The sequence below is a fragment of the Pan troglodytes genome, chromosome 9 (genome assembly GCF_028858775.2).
Source record: "Pan troglodytes isolate AG18354 chromosome 9, NHGRI_mPanTro3-v2.0_pri, whole genome shotgun sequence".
In the NCBI taxonomy this organism is placed as follows: domain Eukaryota; kingdom Metazoa; phylum Chordata; class Mammalia; order Primates; family Hominidae; genus Pan; species Pan troglodytes.
Window position 1 is genome coordinate 80,196,552 of NC_072407.2, and position 18,110 is coordinate 80,214,661.

Sequence of the window (18,110 nt, forward strand, 5' to 3'; positions counted from 1 at the left end):
ACACCCTCCCTTGCTTGCCCTTCCTGCCTGGTTGCCAGCTCTGCTCTTGCTGTTCCCTGTGCCCACGGCACTCTCTTGCTTATTCTGTCAAGCCTGACCTACCCTCAGAGGCCCACCTTGGCCATCCGCAAGGCTCCTTCTGAGAACTGAACGCTTTCCCTGAGTTCCCAAAGCACGTTGTGTGAAGCTCTAAACTTTCTCCAGGCTGAACTTAGCTTACTCGTGGCTGTTCACATCCTCAGGGCCCACACAGCAAATGCTCTGTAAGGGCTTGTTAAACTCTACTCTCCTGGGACTCCTAGTCCCCCACCAGAGTCCACCATGACTACCTCCTGCAAGAGCACTGAGCTCCTGGGTGCCAGGCCCAGCTCAGAATTTTCAGACACCAACTCGTTTAAGTTGCATAACCCCGGGAGGAAGGGGTTGTTACCTGATGAGCAAACAAATCAGAGAAGTTCAGTGACTTGTCCAAGGTTACAGAGGCTTGGAGCTCTGGATTCAAACCCAAGTCACTGTGACTCAAGACCAGTGTTTTTCCCCGTTACAAGCAGACACAAAAGAATAACAATCCTTTATCATTTATACTGTATTCTCACATACATTATTTCATTTGATCCTCACAACAGCCCTGTGAGGTAGGTAGGGTTATGTATTACTGTTATGCCCATTTCACAGATGAAGAAATGGAGGTGGCTCAGTGAGGTGAGTGACTTGCATAAAGTCACACAGCATGTTAGTGGCTTCACTGCTTCTGCAACTTCTCTAAAGTCAAGCTGCTTGGATTAGGGAGCACCGAAAAGATGGACAGTTTTATGGAAAAGGAAAAAGGGCAGTGGTGATTTGTAAGATTTCTTCCTCAAATTGTTTTGTTATGACCACAGCTTCTGCTACTTGGTCTAAACTAGGTTCTCCATGAGGGGCTCTCCCAAGTACCCTTGGCATGGGACAGCTGTCTTTTTTTGGGATGGAGTCTCTCTGCAATGGCACTCTCAGCTCACTGCAACCTCTGCTATCTGGGTTCAAGCGATTCTACTGCCTCAGCCTCCCAAATAGCTGGGGTTATAGGCGCCTGTCACCACACCCAGCTAATTTTTGTATTTTTAGCAGAGACGAGGTTTCACCATGTTGGCCAGGCTGGTCTTGAACTCCTGACCTCAAGTGATCTTCCCGCCTCGGCCTCCCAGAGTGTTGGGATTACAGGCATGAGCCACTGTGCCTGGCAGAAAAGCTGTCAGAGAGACTCCTGGGTCCCACCGTAGGGGGAAAAGGGCCTTTACTGCTCAAGGGAACTGGCTCTGCCCATGGCCCGGTGTACAAGCTCCCTACTCACAGGGCCTATCTATGGGAAGCCCCTTTCTGGGCCCACCTCCCATGGGTGCCTGTGTCACCAGGCTTCCTTGGCTTTGAGGACCCCTGCCCAGTGGGGGAGGACCCTGGGGACTCTCAAGGCCAAACTCACTTTAGGGATGAATCATGACGTGCAGTTTGGAGGCCTGCATGGCTCATCACCCGGTGGGAAGCAGTGCTTGGATTGCTTGCCCTGGATGGCACCCTACAGAGACCCAGGGGTGGGACACAGGACTGCAGGGGAAGGCCGCCTTCCTGAGGGCAGGGTCTTAGGGGCCACACATTTACTCTAAGGGCACTGTTACGGTTCATACTACTCCTGGGCTCCTTGCTGCACAGCACCCTTGGAGACCGTCTCTTTCCTCTGGATCTCCTCAGGGGCCGTGAATCTTCCTCTTCCAACAGAAAATGGTCGAAAGGCATATGGAGCCACAGATGGTGGGGAAGGTGGGCGAAGTGGGGGTCACAAATGAGGTGAAGCTATAACAAAAGGGGACTGACTTACAGGGGATAGAAAAGAGCTAACTTTGATTCTGAAGACAGATCCCAGAGGGGAATCTGAATTCTGAGTAATGATGTTTTCAGAAAAATGTCTGGTCTCTCAAGGTGGCTATTTTGAAAGCAAAGATATATAACTGGGTGAATGGGAAGGTCTGCAACCAAGATCCAGCAAGTGGCAGGACAGATTTTGGCTCAATATAGGGAAGAACTGTCTAACAGTCAGCACCGTCCAACCACAGCAGGAGCTGCCTTGGGGATGGCGCGCTTCCTATCAGCCAAGGTATGCAAGCAGGCCAAGGTGATCACTTGCAGGTACTCAGGGAGAGGCACTCATCTTCAGATGTGCTGGGGTGTTCTAGTGGTGGGGGAGGACTAAGCAATCATCGAATTATTTCCAACCCTGAGAATCCATAATAGATTTGTTTAAAATGACCTGTTTCAATGATACCTCAAATTTTTGGGAAAACAATGACAAAAGTCAGGCAACAGGCTGGATTTGGAAGTGATTTCATTACACTGGCTACAGATACTTGCACATTTTTGCAAAGATAGCAGACCCTTTCTGAAGCCAGGAATCCCTTGATTCAGCCCTATCAAGAGGGACATTCCTACCTTCTGAACCCTGCCTGGACACTCATTCCTCTAGACCCTGCCACACCTCATCTCTGTCCCCCAAGAGGGGACACTAACAGAGCTCTGAGAATGCACAGCATTCCAAGCCAGCCAAACATGGTCACCCCTGGGCAAACATCCACGATCATGGATGCACCCTGGGGAGGGAGGAGCAGGTGTGACAGGAACCGCTGGGGACTTTATGTCCTGGTTAACTGGAGGTAGCCTCTTGTTCTCATCCCATCCTCTCCACCAGGGCCTTCTTACAGATGGATAAATGCGGCACTGGCTAGTGGTACAGAGAGATGGAGCCCAGGAGAAAACTGCTGCTCTTTTGTCCTGGCTGGAAAATCCTCCTATGGCCTCCTTTAGTACACATCAGCTGACTCTTCACTTGTCATAATAAACCGCCTGTCTGCAGCTCAAAATGGCAAGAAAAAAGGTGGTTCTGTTCAGAGGACACTGGATTCCAAAAGGTGGACTTCATCATGGGGGGAATCAAGTCCTGCTACACAATTAATACAGATTAGTATAGTCCCCTGCCTCGCACCACTGGCGAGATGCCCTCCAAGACCTGGCTGACATGAGCTTCTTGGGACTCCCCGTCTCCAATGTTGTTGGGGTCCTTTTACCTGTACCGTATTAATCGAATAATCTTATTGTTCATAAAATCCAGAGCATGTGGGTGAGAAGAATCGATGCAGAAGCCATCGCTCAGAGCGATTTTCAGTACCTCTTCCACGAAGACCTGGAAGCTGTTGATCTGCTTGTTGGCGGGCACCACCCAGAGCCTCTTGAGGTTCTGCTTGGTGTACTCCTCCTCTGGCAGGCCCTCCACATTGGCCACCCAGTCCAGAGTCAGGTGGTTGGGGTCCTGCAAGTGGCTGGTGATGGAGGAGAGATTGCCATTGGAGCAGTAGAAGAGCTTAGAGCCAAGGAGCTTGAGGAAGAGGCAGGAGGTGCTGAAGATGTTGGCATTGAAGACCTCCATGCTGGAAGAGGAGAGGCTGTAGATCTGGGGCGCCTCGCGCACAGTGAAGTGGACCGTCTGCACACGCTGGTTCAGTGTGATGTTGAGCATGGCATTCTTCTCGGCCTTGGAGAGCTCCACTTCCTTCTCCTGCAGGGCCTCAATCAGGGGCTGCACCTGGTAGAAGTCGGCCTCCCTGCGGAGCAGCCCCATCTCCTGGAAGTCCTCGGGCAGGTCAAGGTGGGAGGTCCGCAGGAAGTTGAGGATATAGCGGAACACTTTGCCGTCACGGTCAATGAAGCAGTTGCCCTGGCTGTCCCTCTTGGTGGGCATCTTCCCGCTGAACATGGCGCCTAGCATGGAGTCAGGGAAGCTGGTCAGGGTCGCCAGTGAGGTTGTATAGAGCTTCCCCCCGACGTTCAGCGTGATGGGGTCGGACATGGCAGGAGACTGGGTTGCTGGAAGTAGTCCTGGAGAGGGTGAGAAGTGAGAAATGACTATAACCAAACCTTATCAGAGAACTCACAGTCCTTAACTCCTTATTGTACATCAAGCCTATGCCCTTGGGGTTGAAATGAATTAATACCTGATGAATGGGTGATAATTGCTAACACTGTGCAAAGTACATTAGCTTCACTAGGGAGAGGGAAAGGAGAAAGGGAAAAGGAAAGGAAAAAGGAAACAGGGAAAGAAAGGGAAGGACCCCTAAAGCCTGGGTCCCCCCCGCCCCCCTCTGCTGCCAACATTCTATTTTAATTGGTCTGGAATACTGCCCCAGCACTGGTATTTTGAAAGAGTTCCCTTAGTGATTCTAAATGTTCAGTTAGAATAGAGAACCACTGGTCTAAAGAAAGAAAGGAAAACGTGCCTGGACTGAAAGCTATGCTACGTGTTTATACATATATTTGCTTACATAATAGTTGTATCAGCCAGGTGCGGTGGCTCACACCTGTAATCCCAGCACTTAGGGAGGCCGAGGCAGGCAGATCACCTGAGATCAGGAGTTCAAGATCAGACTGGCCAACATGGTGAAACCCCATCTCTACTAAAAATACAAAAATTAGCTGGGCGTGGTGGTGGGTGCCTGTAATCCCAGCTGTTCAGGAGGCTGGGGCAGGAGAATCATTTGAACTCAGGAGGTGGAGGTTGCAGTGAGCCGGGACTGAGCAACTGCACTCCAGCCTGGACAACAAGAGTGAAACTCCGTCTCAAAAAAAAAAAAAAAAAAAAAGTTGTATCATCTTTTGACACAGACAATATAATCATCCATTCCTGTTGTGCAGATGAGGAAAACTGTGCCAGGATTCTTCCTCAAGCTCAGAAAGGTGAAGTGCCTTGCCAGGATTCAAACTCAGGTCCTTTTATATGAAAGAAAAATGTGTAAATGCTTACTAGCCAAAGATCGGTTCTAAGTACTCAACAAATGGTTTGAGATTTATGACTCCAGGCTCAGTGCTCCTCCTTCTGTACCAGTGACACTGCTGAATTTAATTATTCTTCTCTCTCAAAGATTTGACAATGAATGGCCATGATTAGTGTCATTTCCATCTATCTTCAAGGCCCACAGTGGGTCACTCAGCTGTCCGGACTGCAAATGACAATCCTTTTTTTAAAAAAATTTTTAAATTTTATTATTATTAAAGTTTTAGGGTACATGTGCACAATGTGCAGGTTAGTTACATATGTATACATGTGCCATGCTGGTGTGCTGCACCCATTAACTCATCATTTAGCATTAGGCGTATCTCCTAATGCTATCCCTCTCCCCTCCCCCCACCCCACAACAGTCCCCAGAGTGTGATGTTCCCCTTCCTGTGTCCATGTGTTCTCATTGTTCAATTCCCACCTATGAGTGAGAACATGCGGTGTTTGGTTTTTTGTCCTTGCAGTAGTCTTTACTGAGAATGATTATTTCCAATTTCATCCATGTCCCTACAAAGGACATGAACTCATCATTTTTTTATGGCTGCATAGTATTCCGTGGTGTATATGTGCCACATTTTCTTAATCCAGTCTATCATTGTTGGACATTTGGGTTGGTTCCAAGTCTTTGCTATTGTGAATAGTGCCGCAATAAACATACGTGTGCATGTGAATGACAATCCTTTCTAGACTTTCACTGCTCCCATGCTGACTTGCCTTGCCATGAAGATGCTCTTGGCTCCTGGTGGCCTGTCCTTTGCTGTCATAACATCCCAAGCTTCTCTGAAACTGGCTGCAAGGTCAGTGCAAATGCAGGACTCTGTCAGAGCACTCTCCTGAAGGCACCCTATCCACTCCTTAACAAAGCCCCCCTAATCTCTCAGCTGTCAGCATCTATGGCTGGCAAGTCTCCTTCACCACATGTTCTAGAAAACAGGAGATCTCAGCTCCAGCTTCCAACACTATACTTTCCCCAGAGCCAACCTGTGGACCAGATTCAGCAATCCTTCCCTGACATGGCAGGTAGGGATGCCAAGAGGAACTGGCCCCAGTATTACACCCAGAAGAGCCTGTGCTGGTAGAGGAGATGAGAGAGTAAAGGCACAGTGACAAGACAGGTAGAAGATGTGGGAGATGGTCTGGAATGAACCTTGGCACATCAAAAACTATCTGGCTGGCAGACACAGTGGCTCATGCCTATAATTCCAGCACTTTGGGAGGCTGAGGCGGGCAGATCGTTTGAGCTCAGGAGTTCAAGGCCAGCCTGGCCAACATGACGAAATCCTGTCTCTACAACAACAACAACAACAACAACAACAACAAAGCAGGGTGTGGTGGCGAGCACCTGTAGTCCCAACTACTTGGGAGGCTGAGGTGGGAGGATCGCTCGAGTCTGGGAGGTTGAGGCTGCAGTGAGCCGTGATTACGCCACAGAACTCCAGCCTGGCAGACAGAGGGAGATCCGGTCTCAAAAAACAAACAAAAACCCAACCTTTTAAGCATGCTTACTGTCCAGATGGAGAAACAGAGGTCTGAGGAGACACCTCCCCAAAGTCACCCAGCAGGGGTGGCGAGAACTTCTCAACATTTCTGCCTCCTGAAGAGGCTGACTGCATTGAGGCCTCCTTTCTCCAGAGGATGGGGGCCATGCCAGTGTGAGAGATATTCAGCTGCCATGCTCGACTCTGTGGCAGGGGCAGGGGTATGTCCCCTCATGATTCCTCCCCAGTCTAATGGGGCACTTTGATATTGCAGAAAGGCATTCCCCATCTGGAGTGTCTGAGGAGAAATGAGTCCATGTGAAATATGAAATCGTCAGTAGAAGCCTGGAGCAGATGGGCTGCGAGACGGTGGGGAGGTCCCACAGAGGTGTGGGCGAGCTGCCGCTGGGGGCATGGCTGCCGGTGTGGAGATGGCTGCGAGGCAGCAACTGGGGAGGGTGCTGTGACTCAGGGCTGAATCTGGCCAATTCTCTCTCCAGAGGGCCCAGGCAGGAGGTGGACCCAGGAGTGGGTCCCCTTTACTCAGTCCAGAATCTTCTTCCCTGTTGCCCTCTTTGTAGGACTCTAGTCTACTCCAACTGTTTTCTTCTGGATAGAAATGTGCATGTTCTAGTTTCAGTCTCTCTTTCTTCTTGAAAACAAACACTCCCTCCCAACATTGGGTTTCAGGCCTAGGATCTATAAAGTGGCTTACCTTCACGGCAGGAAAAGAAGCGGGTGTCAGAGAGGACTTGGACAGTTCCATGGGCCACAGACCCTTATCTCTTCCATGCATTACTGCTGAAGTGCTCAGAGCATTACAGGCGGGGGAGGTCAGGAGCCACAGGGCATTCCCTGGGACCCCTGGGTAGGTGCCCAAACTCTTATTTCTCTGCTTGCAAAAGCAGCAGAGCACCTGCTTTCCTGCGCCCCCGATGACGTCATGGCTCCCGGTCATTTGTCTGGGGAGAGCAGCACAGTTGCACAGGCAGTCAGGGCAGAGGCTGGCTAGCAGGCAGGTCTCCTGCTCCGAGTCTAGGGTGCTCTCTGTGGTGATCTCCCCTTACCTATCCAGTCACAGAGCTCAGTCCTCTAAGCCCTTCTTTTCTTTTCTTTTTTTTTTTTGAGATGGAGTCTCGCTCTGTCGCCAGACTAGAGTGCAGTGACGCAATCTCAGCTCACTGCAACCTCTGCCTCCCAGATTCAAGCGACACTCCTGCCTCAGCCTCCCGAGTAGCTGCAATTACAGGTGCACGCCACCACGCCCGGCTAATTTAATTTTGTATTTTTAGTAGAGATGGGATTTCACCATGTTGGCCAGGATGGTCTCGATCTCTTGACTTTGTGATCTGCCTGCCTCGGCCTCCCAAAGTGCTGGGATTACAGGCGTGAGCCACCGTGCCTGGTCTAAGCCCCTATTTTCTAGCCACAGGGCCACAGTGTCCATCATCACAAATCCACGGCCCTGCTACAAAAGGCAAAATGACATGACACGAGGGGAGTTTCATGAGTCGGCGGAGGTTTGCAGTCAGGTAGTAATGAACTAACACCACTGAGCCTCAGTCCCCTATGTGTTCCCAGATGCCTCCTGGCCACCTCCACCTGGATATTCTGCAAGTGAGGCAGGAGAACAGGGTTTGGAGACAAGGAACTTAAGGCCAATTTGTGCTAACTTCATAAAAGAGAAAACACCAAGGTCTGGGGCAAAAAATCTGAGGCCAATTCTGTTGACTTCCCAAAGCTGGATCAGAAGGAAAATCCTGGGTCTGGGGGCAGGGACCCTAAGACCAATTAACACCAAATTCCTAAAGCTGAACCAAGAGGAAAAACGCCATCGCCCCAGCTGGGTGACAAAGGATCAAACGCTCCTCTCTGCAACCCTCCCACTCCACCATGTCTCAGGTGGAAAGGGAGAGGGGCCTTGGATTGGGACCATCCCTTTATCTGCATAGGGTGCCCATTCACCTCAGCCTTTAATTAGCCACAGACTAAATCCTTCGTCCAGATAAGGAGTAGCTGATAAGAACCTCAAATGGGGTACTTAAAGCCCAGAGAACTTTGTAACTGGGCCTTTGAGTTCCTTGCTCCGGCCCACTCCCACCCTGAGGAGTGCTTTCTCACTTTAATTCCTGCTTTCACTGCTTCATTCCTGCATTTCATTCCCCTGCTACTCTTTTTATTTTTACTTTTTTTTTTTTTAGTAGAGACGGGTTTCACCACGTTGGCCAGGCCGGTCTCGGACTGACCTCAAGTGATCTGCCCATCCAGGCCTCCCAAAGTGTGGGGATTACCGCGTCTGCCCCTCTGCTACTTTGTTCAAAACGCCAGGACCTGGAAAATTCCTAGTCAAGACCCTCCACCAGTAACACAGGTACCAGAAGCCTCACTTGTGCCTTCCTCTGCCCCTAACTCTGCTGTGAACTCTTCTGAGCCACCCAACTGCCTGAGGGAAGCAGCCCCGACTCTTCAGCCCTACAGTTTGCCTTGACTATCTCCTTGAACCCATCCCTATAGCTACTCCCAGAGCTCAGGCCTCATCCCTGCCCCCTGCACCCCTACATCCTCACTCGGCTCCCTGCCTTCTGTCCACCTTCCTTTCTGGTCTGCAGACTGACCTTCCTGAAGTACCGTCCCTGCCCAACCACCTTCCTCTTTCCCTCTCGTGTCTAACCCTGCCCTCCACGCACGCCAGACGCCACTGAGTCAGTCTCCTTCATGCTGACACCTGCCCTGCCTTTGCTGTCCCTAGACCACCCCTGTCTACCTTCTCTACCCTCTCTGCTGTCTACCTTTCAGGCCCAGCCTATGAGTCATCACCTCTGTACTGCTGTCCCCAGATCTCCACTAGGTTAACAGCTCTCCTCTCAGGGCTTCCTGGTGCCTTGCACAACCCCCTCTGGCAGCACCCACCATTCCACCTGCAGCAATCTCCTTTGCACATGGCCCTCTTCCCTGGCTATCTCAAAATGCAGATCAGTGGACATCCATATGGGGAAAAAAAGAACCTTGGTCCATCTCTTAGGCTGTTTATGAAAAATAAACTCAGAACATATCATAGACCTAAATATAAAATCTAAAACTACACAACTTCTAGGAGAAAATCTTTGCAACTGTGGATTAGGCAAAGATTTCTTGGATAGGACCTAAAAGGGACAAACCATTAAAAACATCAATAAACTAGACTTCATCCACGTAAAAAACTTCTGCTCTTCAAAAGACACTGTTAAGAAAATGAAAGAATAAGACACAGATGGAGAAAATATTTGCAAAACACCTATCTGATAAAGGATTGTTAACCAGAATATATAAAGAACTCTCAAAACTCAGTAAGAAAATAACCCAATTAAAAAACACATAAAGCTGGGTGCAGTGGCACATGCCTGTAATCCCAGCACTTTGGGAGGCTGAGGCGGGCAGATCACTTGAGGCCAGGAGTTCAAGAACAGCCTGGCCGACATGGCGAAACCCTATCTCTACTTAAACAAAAACAAAAACAAAACAACTAGACAAAAGATCTAACAAATACTCCAGCAAAGAAGATATGCAGATGACTGACAATCACATGAAAAGATGGTCAATATCATTAGTCGTGAGAGTATGAAAATTGAAACCACAATTATATGCTACTATATACCTATTACAGTGGCTCATATAAAAACTGACAATGCCAATTGAAGGTGAGTACACAGAACAATGGAAACCTCATACACTGCTGACAAATGGTAACCGCTGTTGAAAATAGTTTGACATATGGTATGGTTTGGCTCTGTGTCCCCACCCAAATCTCACCTTGAATTGTAATAATCCCCATGTGTCAAGGGCAGGACTAGGTGGAGATGATTGAATCATTGGGGTGGTTTTCCTCATGCTGTTCTTGTGATAGTGAGTGAGTTCTTAAGAGATCTGATGGTTTTATAAGGGGTTTCCCCCTTCGCTTGGCACTTCTCCTTGCTGCTGCCATGTGAAGGACATGTTTGGTTCCCCTTCCACCATTATTTTAAGTTTCCTGAGGCCTCCCTAGTCCTGTGGAACCGTGAGTCAATTAAACCTCTTTCCTTTGTAAATTAGCCAGTCTGGGGTATGTTGTTATTAGCAGTGTGAGAATGGACTAATACAGCATACAATTATCACGTGACCCAATGACCCTACTCCTAGGTATTTATGCCGGAGAAATGGAGACATATGTCCATGCAAAGACTCATATGTGAATGTTTATGGCAGCTTATTCATAATTGCCCAAACTCAGAAACAACTAATTGTAAACAGATAAATTGCAGTACATCCATACAATAGAATATGACTCAGCAATATATAGGAACTACTAAAAGACATTACCACATACATGAATTTCAAAAGCATTACGTCAAGTGAAAGAAGCCAGCCTCAGAAGGTTACATGGTACATGATTCTATCTGTATAACGTTCTGGCAAAGGCAAAACTATAAAGACAGAAATCAGATTAAGTGAATTCCTGGGGCTGGGTTGGAGAGAAAAGACTGGTTACAAAGAAACACAAGGCATATTTTGGAGTGATGGGAATATTCTATTAGGTTGGCACAAAAGTAATATGATGTGGTGGTGGTCAAATGTGTTTATAAAGACTGTCAAAATTCATGTAACCATACACATCTAAAAGGGTGAATTGTGGCCAGCTGTGGTGGTTCATGCCTATAATCCCAGTACTTTGAGAGGCCGAGGCAGGAGGGTCACTTGAGCCCAGGAGTTCAAGACCAGCCTGGAAAACATAGTAAGACCCCTGTCTCAATTTAAAAAAAAGTGTAAATTTTACCATACTTAAGTTTTACCTCCATAAACAGGAAAAAAATGAAGATTGTGACCTATTGGCAAGTCATGACATCAATACAGTTAAGTGGGTTGTAACCAATTATATATTGTTGTGAAACTTTTGTTTCAGTTGTGTGTCTATGAACTGGATCATGGTATCTTCATACTGTGGGTGACAAAACAATTTTTTTTGGAAACCACTGCCTAGTTTGTGAGCTGAGAGCAACTGCATGTCTCACGTCTGCATAGTCACCGCCTTGCACTCAGGGGAGGGTTTGTGTGATACTGTGATATAATAAGCAATATACATTTTAGATTTGTCCCCAGCTGTTGGCCAGGGCTAAGAACTGTGTAATTTCCCAAGTGATAATAGCTATAGGAACTTCTTCTATTTTAATAATTGGTTTTGTCCCAGTAGGTGGAGGTTGCAGTGAGCCAAGACCGTGCCACTGCACTCTGGTTTGGGTGACAGAGCCAGGCCTTATCCCAAAGCACCACCCCCCCACCAAAATTAATTATAGTTGTTATGCTATCCTAATCCAAATCCCAATAGTATTTTTCAAAAAAGATTTAAATAATTAAAATTTTAATCTGGAAGCACTGATGACTGATAACCTGAAAGAGTATTTGAATAAGACATCTTAGCGCAATGTATTAAACTAGATTATAAAGCAATGACATTTCCCTCTGTGGTTTTAAAACAATGAGAAAAGAAGGAATTTGGTAATAAATGTGAAGAGACACAACTAGCAATGTTTAAAAATAAACATATTGATAAATATATTGATCCTTACAACTCTGGGACCCAGGCAGGATTGATCACATTGTCTTTGTTTCAAAGACAACCTAAAGCAGACCCAAAGAGTGTGAATCCCTTGCCCAGGGCTTCATGTGGATTCTTGACCTCAGAGTCATGGCCTCTGGGAAGTTCTGGTTTGGACACCCTTCAGAGAACCAGTCCTTTAGACGTCTTCGGCAGGAAGCTGAACCCAGCCACAGAGGTCCTAGCCAACAGCCTGTATACTCACGGCGACCTGGAGTAGGCAAGGCCTCTTTTCTGTGCAATTTCCTTTTTTCCTACATTACTGTCCACTTCCATAATGAGCATTACTTCCATAATGAAATGACTTACCATGCAATCCTGTCAGTGGGGACTAGCTGTTGTAACAATAAATGTACTGAGTAATGAAAATTGTCCATCTATCATCTATCTATCAATCACCTATCCATCATTTCCTAGCTCTGCTCACTCATAGAGCCTAGAAATGACACCCAGTAGCAATAAACACACCTAGCCCTGGATCTTTGTTTCTGAATGTCATCATCTCTTCTAAAAGAAACCAGGGCTTCCTGGAGAAACTGATGATTCCTGGACTTTCACAGGAAAAGTTCAAGGTGAGTTCATATAGCCCAATGAATTAAAAAACAACAACAACAACAAAACAAGAGTCCAGGCTGGGTGCGGTAGCTCATGCCTGTAATCTCAGCACTTTGGGAGGCCGAGGCGGGCGGATCACCTGAGGTCTGGAGTTCAAGACCAGCCTGGCTAACATGGCAAAACCCCATCTCTACTAAAAATACAAAAAATAGCTGGGCAGGGTGGCGTGCGCCTGTTATTCCAGCTACTTGGGAGGCTGAGGCAGGAGAATTGCTTGAATCTGGGAAGCGGAGGTTGCAGTGAGCCAAGATCGTGCCACTGCACACCAGCCAGGGCAACAGAGTGAGACTCCATCTCAAAAACAAACAAAGAAAAAACAAGAGTCCATAACGTTATTCCCAAAAGAAAAAAGAGGGTGAGAAGAAGGGAGTGAGAAAGATAGAGACAGGAAAAATTAATTCTTTTTTTTTTTTTTTTGAGACAGAGTCTCACTGTCGCCCAGGCTGGAGTGCAGTGGTGTGATTTCGGATCACTGCAGCCTCCGCCTCCCGGGGTTCACGCCATTCTCCTGCCTCAGCCTCCCGAGTAGCTGGGACTACAGGCGCCCGCCACCTCGCTCGGCTAATTTTTTGTATTTTTAATGGAGACAGGGTTTCACTGTGTTAGCCAGGATGGTCTCGATCTCCTGACCTCGTGATCCGCCCGCCTCGGCCTCCCAAAGTGCTGGGATTACAGGCTTGAGCCACCGCGCCCGGCCAGGAAAAATTAATTCTATAAAAAAGAACACTAATAAACACAGACGGAATGGCAGAATTAGAAAATTACCAATTTGCAACCCTCAGTATTGTAATTCAAGCAAGGATCATCCAAGGATGTGGTGTGAAAGGTTATCAGGAACACATAATTATAACAGACTCAGAGAATCACTTCACAGATTACTTATTAATTGTAAGAGAGAAAAATTTACCTTTACGATAGAGAGATCAGGTTGCCATGACCTTAATAATCAAATTTAGCATTCATGGATAGTAAGACCCTGACATCATATCCTCCTGACATGCAGTAAGTACACACATTGCCAAAAACTCAAATCTAACCCCAATCTAATCATTGATAAACCAATCAAACATATTTAAATAGGTGGAGAAGCTCTATTTATTTATTTATTTGAGATAGAGTCACACTCTGTTGCCCAGGCTGGAGTGCAGTGGCACAATTTTGGCTCACTGCAACCTCCACCTCCTGGGTTCAAGCAATTCTCTTGCCTCAGCCTCCTGAGTAGCTGGGAGTATAGGCACACACCACCATGTCCGGCTAATTTTTGTATTTTTAGTTGAGATGGGGTATCACCATGTTGGCCAGGCTGGTCTCGAACTCCTGACCTCAAGTGATCTGCCCACCTCGGCCTCCCAAAATGTTGGGATTACAGACATGAGCTACCATGCCAAGGGGCTCTATTTAGATTAAATGAGTTGATAAAAGAGATAAAATAGGATGCAATATGTACATCTTGACTGGATCTGATTTTAAAAACCAGAAACTATATAAGGTATTTTTGGGCAATTAGAATTTTTTTTTTCTTTTTTGAGACAGGGTCTCACTCTGTCGCCCAGGCTGGAGTGCAGTGGCGCGATCACGGTTCACTGCAGCCTTGACATCCCCAGGCTCAGGTGATTTTCCCAAGTAGCTGGGACTACAGGTGCACGCTACCACACCCTGCTAAATTTTGTAGTTTTTGTAGAGATGGGGTTTCACTATGTTGCCCAGGCTGGCCTTGAACTCCTGGGCTCAAGCAATCTGTCTGCCTTTGCTTCCCAAAGTGCTGGGGTTATAGACATGACCCATTGTACCTGGCAGAAAATTTTGAATAACTATTACATTGGGTAATACTGACTTCTTGCTTATTACATATAATGTATTATGGCTATGTAGTAGAACATCCTTATTAGGGGATACATGTTGAAGAATTTAGGGGTCAAACGTCAATCAACATATCTGTAACTTACTTTTAAATAATTGGGCCAAAAAAGTGTGTATTTGTGTAAAAGCACAATTGGCAAATTGTGATTTGGCGTATCTAGGTTAAGGGTTGTACTTCAAGCTTTTATGTAAGCTTGAAAATTTTTAAAATATTTGTATTTTAAAAGAGGGGGGAAGAACACTTCTTCATAGGGCCAATAGATGTAAAGTTACAGTCATTGTGCCAGACCCCAATAAATAGCCAGATTTAGTAAGTTACAGATTTACTACTACTACTTAGAAGTGTGAAAAGCTCATAATTTTCCTTCCCAAGTGTTTCTGAATTTTGAAGGGTGAGGATGCCAACCAGGGCTAAGTGGTGGAGGAGTTAGAATCTAAGCCTGGGTGGGCAGTCTGGATAGAGCCACCACCCACAGAAACCACACCACTAGGCCTATTTTTTTTTTTTTTTGAGATAGAATCTCGCTCTGTCACCCAGTTTGGAGTGCAGTGGCGTGATCCTGGCTCACTGCGACCTCTGCCTCCCAGGTTCAAGTGATTCTCCTGCCTCAGCCTCCTGAGTAGCTGGGATTTCAGGTGCGTGCCACCATGCCCGGCTAATTTTTGTATTTTTAGTAGAGACGGGGTTTCACCACGTTGGCCAGGCTGGTCTCAAGCTCCTGACCTCAAATGATCCACCCACCTCAGCCTCCCAAAGTGCTGGGATTACAGGCGTGAGCCACCGCGCCCGGCCAGGTCTGCCTATCTTCTGTGCTGTGATTCTGCCTGGAAGAAGATGGCTGTTCAGGCCTTGTTTTTCCTGCCTCATCATGAACCCAGAATCTCTGTAACTCGGCAGGAAAGAAACTCCTGTCATGACTCACTGTGAATGTTGACAAAGAGAGGCCACTCCTGGGCCTCAGAAATGTCAAGGATGGGCAGAAAGAACTGGAGACAGGCCAGGCTCAGTGGCTCATGCCTGTAATCCCAGCACTTGGAAGGCCCAGGTGGGAGGATCGCTTGAGTTCAGGAGTTTGAGACCACCTGGACAACATAATGAGACCTCGTTTCTATAGAGAAAAAAAAAAATTAGCTGGGCATGGTAACACGTGCCTGCAGTCCCAGCTGCACAGGCTGAGGTAGGAGGATCGCTTGAGCCTGGGAGGTCAGGCTGCAGCAAGCCGAGATCACGCCACTGCACTCCAGCTTGGGCAACAGAGCAAGACCCTGTCTCAAAAAAAAAAAAAAAAAAAAAAAAAAGAAAAGAACTGGAGAGGCTGTGTGGGGTAGGGGCAGACCATGCATGGTATTCGGCATTACCTGGGTTTGCATTTGAATCATCCCCTGCCACTTACTAGCTGTGCAGCCCTGGGCACGTTCCTGGGCAGATGATGATGATCATAACAATAACAAACACTACAACGGCAATAATAATGGCTAACGTTTATTGAGCAGTTACTACCGTGCTAGGCACTCTATACATGTTAATCTCTTTCAATCTCACAGATTAAGTAGATACTATTATATACCTACTTTACAGACCAACCATACTGGGCCCTCTTCGACTTCTGCAATTTGGCATCTGCCATCCCCTCTGCCTGGACCTTGAAGACAAATCCCATGCATCGGCCAGGTCTCTCAGCTGGAATTCATTCCTTCTCCTCTGCATCTCCGGAGAATTTTAGTCTAACCCCTTACCACAGCCAACTTTACTTAAGTAGATGGATGCCTGGCTCCCTTGCTGGGGCTGGGGGTGCCCCTTTCTATATCCACAGAAGCACGTAGAATAGGGGAAGAGGAAGAAATTTCTCTCCTGTTTAGTCAGATCCATTTTCCCCACCTGGATTTTCAAAACTTTTTAATTTTGAAATGCTCTGTTGAATTTTCAATCTGGAATCTAAAGGGATGTGACAAGGCCGAGGTGATTACTTGGGAGTAAATGCAAGGAGAGTTTCCACTGCGTAAGGGAATGGACAGCATGTGGCTGGGTAAATTTCAAAAAAGACAATGCTCAGAGTGAGTACTGTGTTTTCCAGTAAGTGGGAGACTTCCCCACCTTACCCCACCGGAGAAAGGACTCTTTGCCTTGAAGCCCCTAGGACGACTACCCTTTCTTCACTTCCCCTTCCTGACCACCCTACATCAAAGAGCTGCGTCTATAATTCTGTCTTGGCCAGTCCATATCTCTAAGAAATCCGAAGGCTGCTCTATTACCATCACAACCCATAGGGAGGAGAGAAAAGGTGCTTCCTAGACACAGGGACCCCAGAATGAGCTGCGCAAAAGGCAGGAGGAGAGAGAGGTGGGCTGGAAGAAGGAGACCACGGAATCTGGCACGGCAAGGTATTCTTTCATCTGGCGTAGACCTCCAACAACCACTACCATCCCCCAGCCCCTTCCAGAACTTTCCTTCACCTTCTCGGCTCACTCTCACGCTTCACCTTGTGCTTTTCCTCCGGCACCAGCACCCCATTTCAAACCGCTCTCTTCCTATGTCTCCTCCAAACAGTAATTTATAAACACCGTGCTTTCAAATCCATCTCATTTCATCCTCACAGTACTATAGAAGGGCTGCCTTACAGGCTGTCATTCGGAAGGGTTGGGGGGACTGGTCCTGCCAGACAATTTGCGAAGGTCAGGGCATCAAAACTTTTCTTTCCTGCCTCCCACGCCAAGCTAAACCTCTGCCTCCCCGAGTGCAGGGAGAAAAGCAAGGTCTTTGAAGTAAGGAGTCCTGAGTGGTTTTAGGCAAGTCCCTTCGCTTTTCTGAGCCTCACATTCCTCACCTGTCAACCGCTATGGTGACGCCTCTACTTTTCAGGGCGTGAGAGGTCAATGAGATCACTGGTGTGCCGCACTGAACTCGGGGATGGACTCTTTATTTCCAGTCAGTAAAGGGAGGTGTTCTATGCATCACAGGCTTTTGCCCACGCCGCCACAGCGCGGCCGGCCCAGGGCTCTCCAGAGCAGGGCAAGTTCCCTGTCATCTGTGTCTCCGCCCTTCCTTCCCCAATCTCACCCAGGCTGGCCTCATCGGCTTGTTCCGCACCCACTCCCCAGCCCTACAGCCCCCACTCCGACCTGACAAGTGCCCCACCCCCACCTAGAGATCCCGCCTCTCCTTGCCCCACCCACCAAGGACTCCTCCCACAGCCCCGACCCTCATTATCCGGGCTTTTCCGACTATCACCATCCGCCCTTGCTCTCCCAACAGCCCCGCCCCTCTAAGAGCTCTGCCCACTTCGGCTCACCTCGCTCCGAAACGCGCCCCCTCCCCCGCAGCCACAGGCGATGCCATCCCCATTTCACAGATGGGAATGGCGAGGCTGGGATAGATTAGTCTCATGGTAAGACAGGTGCTCAGTGGGCCCACGTACCCTCGCCGGTAGTCCCCGAGCCCCGCGACCCCGGCCGTGCCGCACCCACCTCCTGCCCTCGCTCTGCAGCCTCTCCCTCCGCGAGCGGCCAGCGCAGCTTTGCGAGGGGGGCGGAGGGTAGGAGCCCAGCCCAGGGGCGTGGCGGTCCGGGGTCTGTGCGCTGCCTTCCGGGACTGGTAGTTCTCCCTGGGCTCCTCGCAGCTCGGCGCGTCGAGAGCGAACTCCATCTCCCAGGAGGCATTGCAGCGAGTTGCTCTGCGCCCCGCCTCGTCCCCGCC

The 18,110-nt window shown here is 48.2% G+C and overlaps 1 protein-coding gene across 4 annotated transcripts; it reads right to left on the reverse strand.

Annotated features, from left to right (window-relative positions):
- Window positions 1-568: 568 nt before the first annotated feature.
- Window positions 569-18,052, reverse strand: KCTD21 (potassium channel tetramerization domain containing 21). Of its 4 annotated transcripts, none has more exons than XM_009423814.5 (2): window positions 17,833-18,052; window positions 569-3,900 (listed from the first exon to the last, which is right to left on the reverse strand). In XM_009423814.5, the coding sequence occupies exon 2, from the start codon at window positions 3,869-3,871 to the stop codon at window positions 3,089-3,091; it is 783 nt and encodes a 260-aa protein (XP_009422089.1). In that variant the 5' UTR covers window positions 3,872-3,900; window positions 17,833-18,052; the 3' UTR covers window positions 569-3,088. The 4 variants fall into 4 exon arrangements, with proteins under 4 accessions (XP_009422089.1, XP_508664.6, XP_009422088.1 ...); XM_508664.9 differs by having other exon boundaries at window positions 17,882-17,963; XM_009423813.5 differs by lacking the exon at window positions 17,833-18,052 and adding an exon at window positions 17,707-17,830.
- Between the last annotated feature and the right edge of the window lie 58 nt (window positions 18,053-18,110).

Excerpts from the sequence above, each read along its gene's own strand:
- KCTD21 (XM_009423814.5), bottom strand. The coding sequence starts at position 3,871 with ATGTCCGACCCCATCACGCTGAACGTCGGGGGGAAGCTCTATACAACC.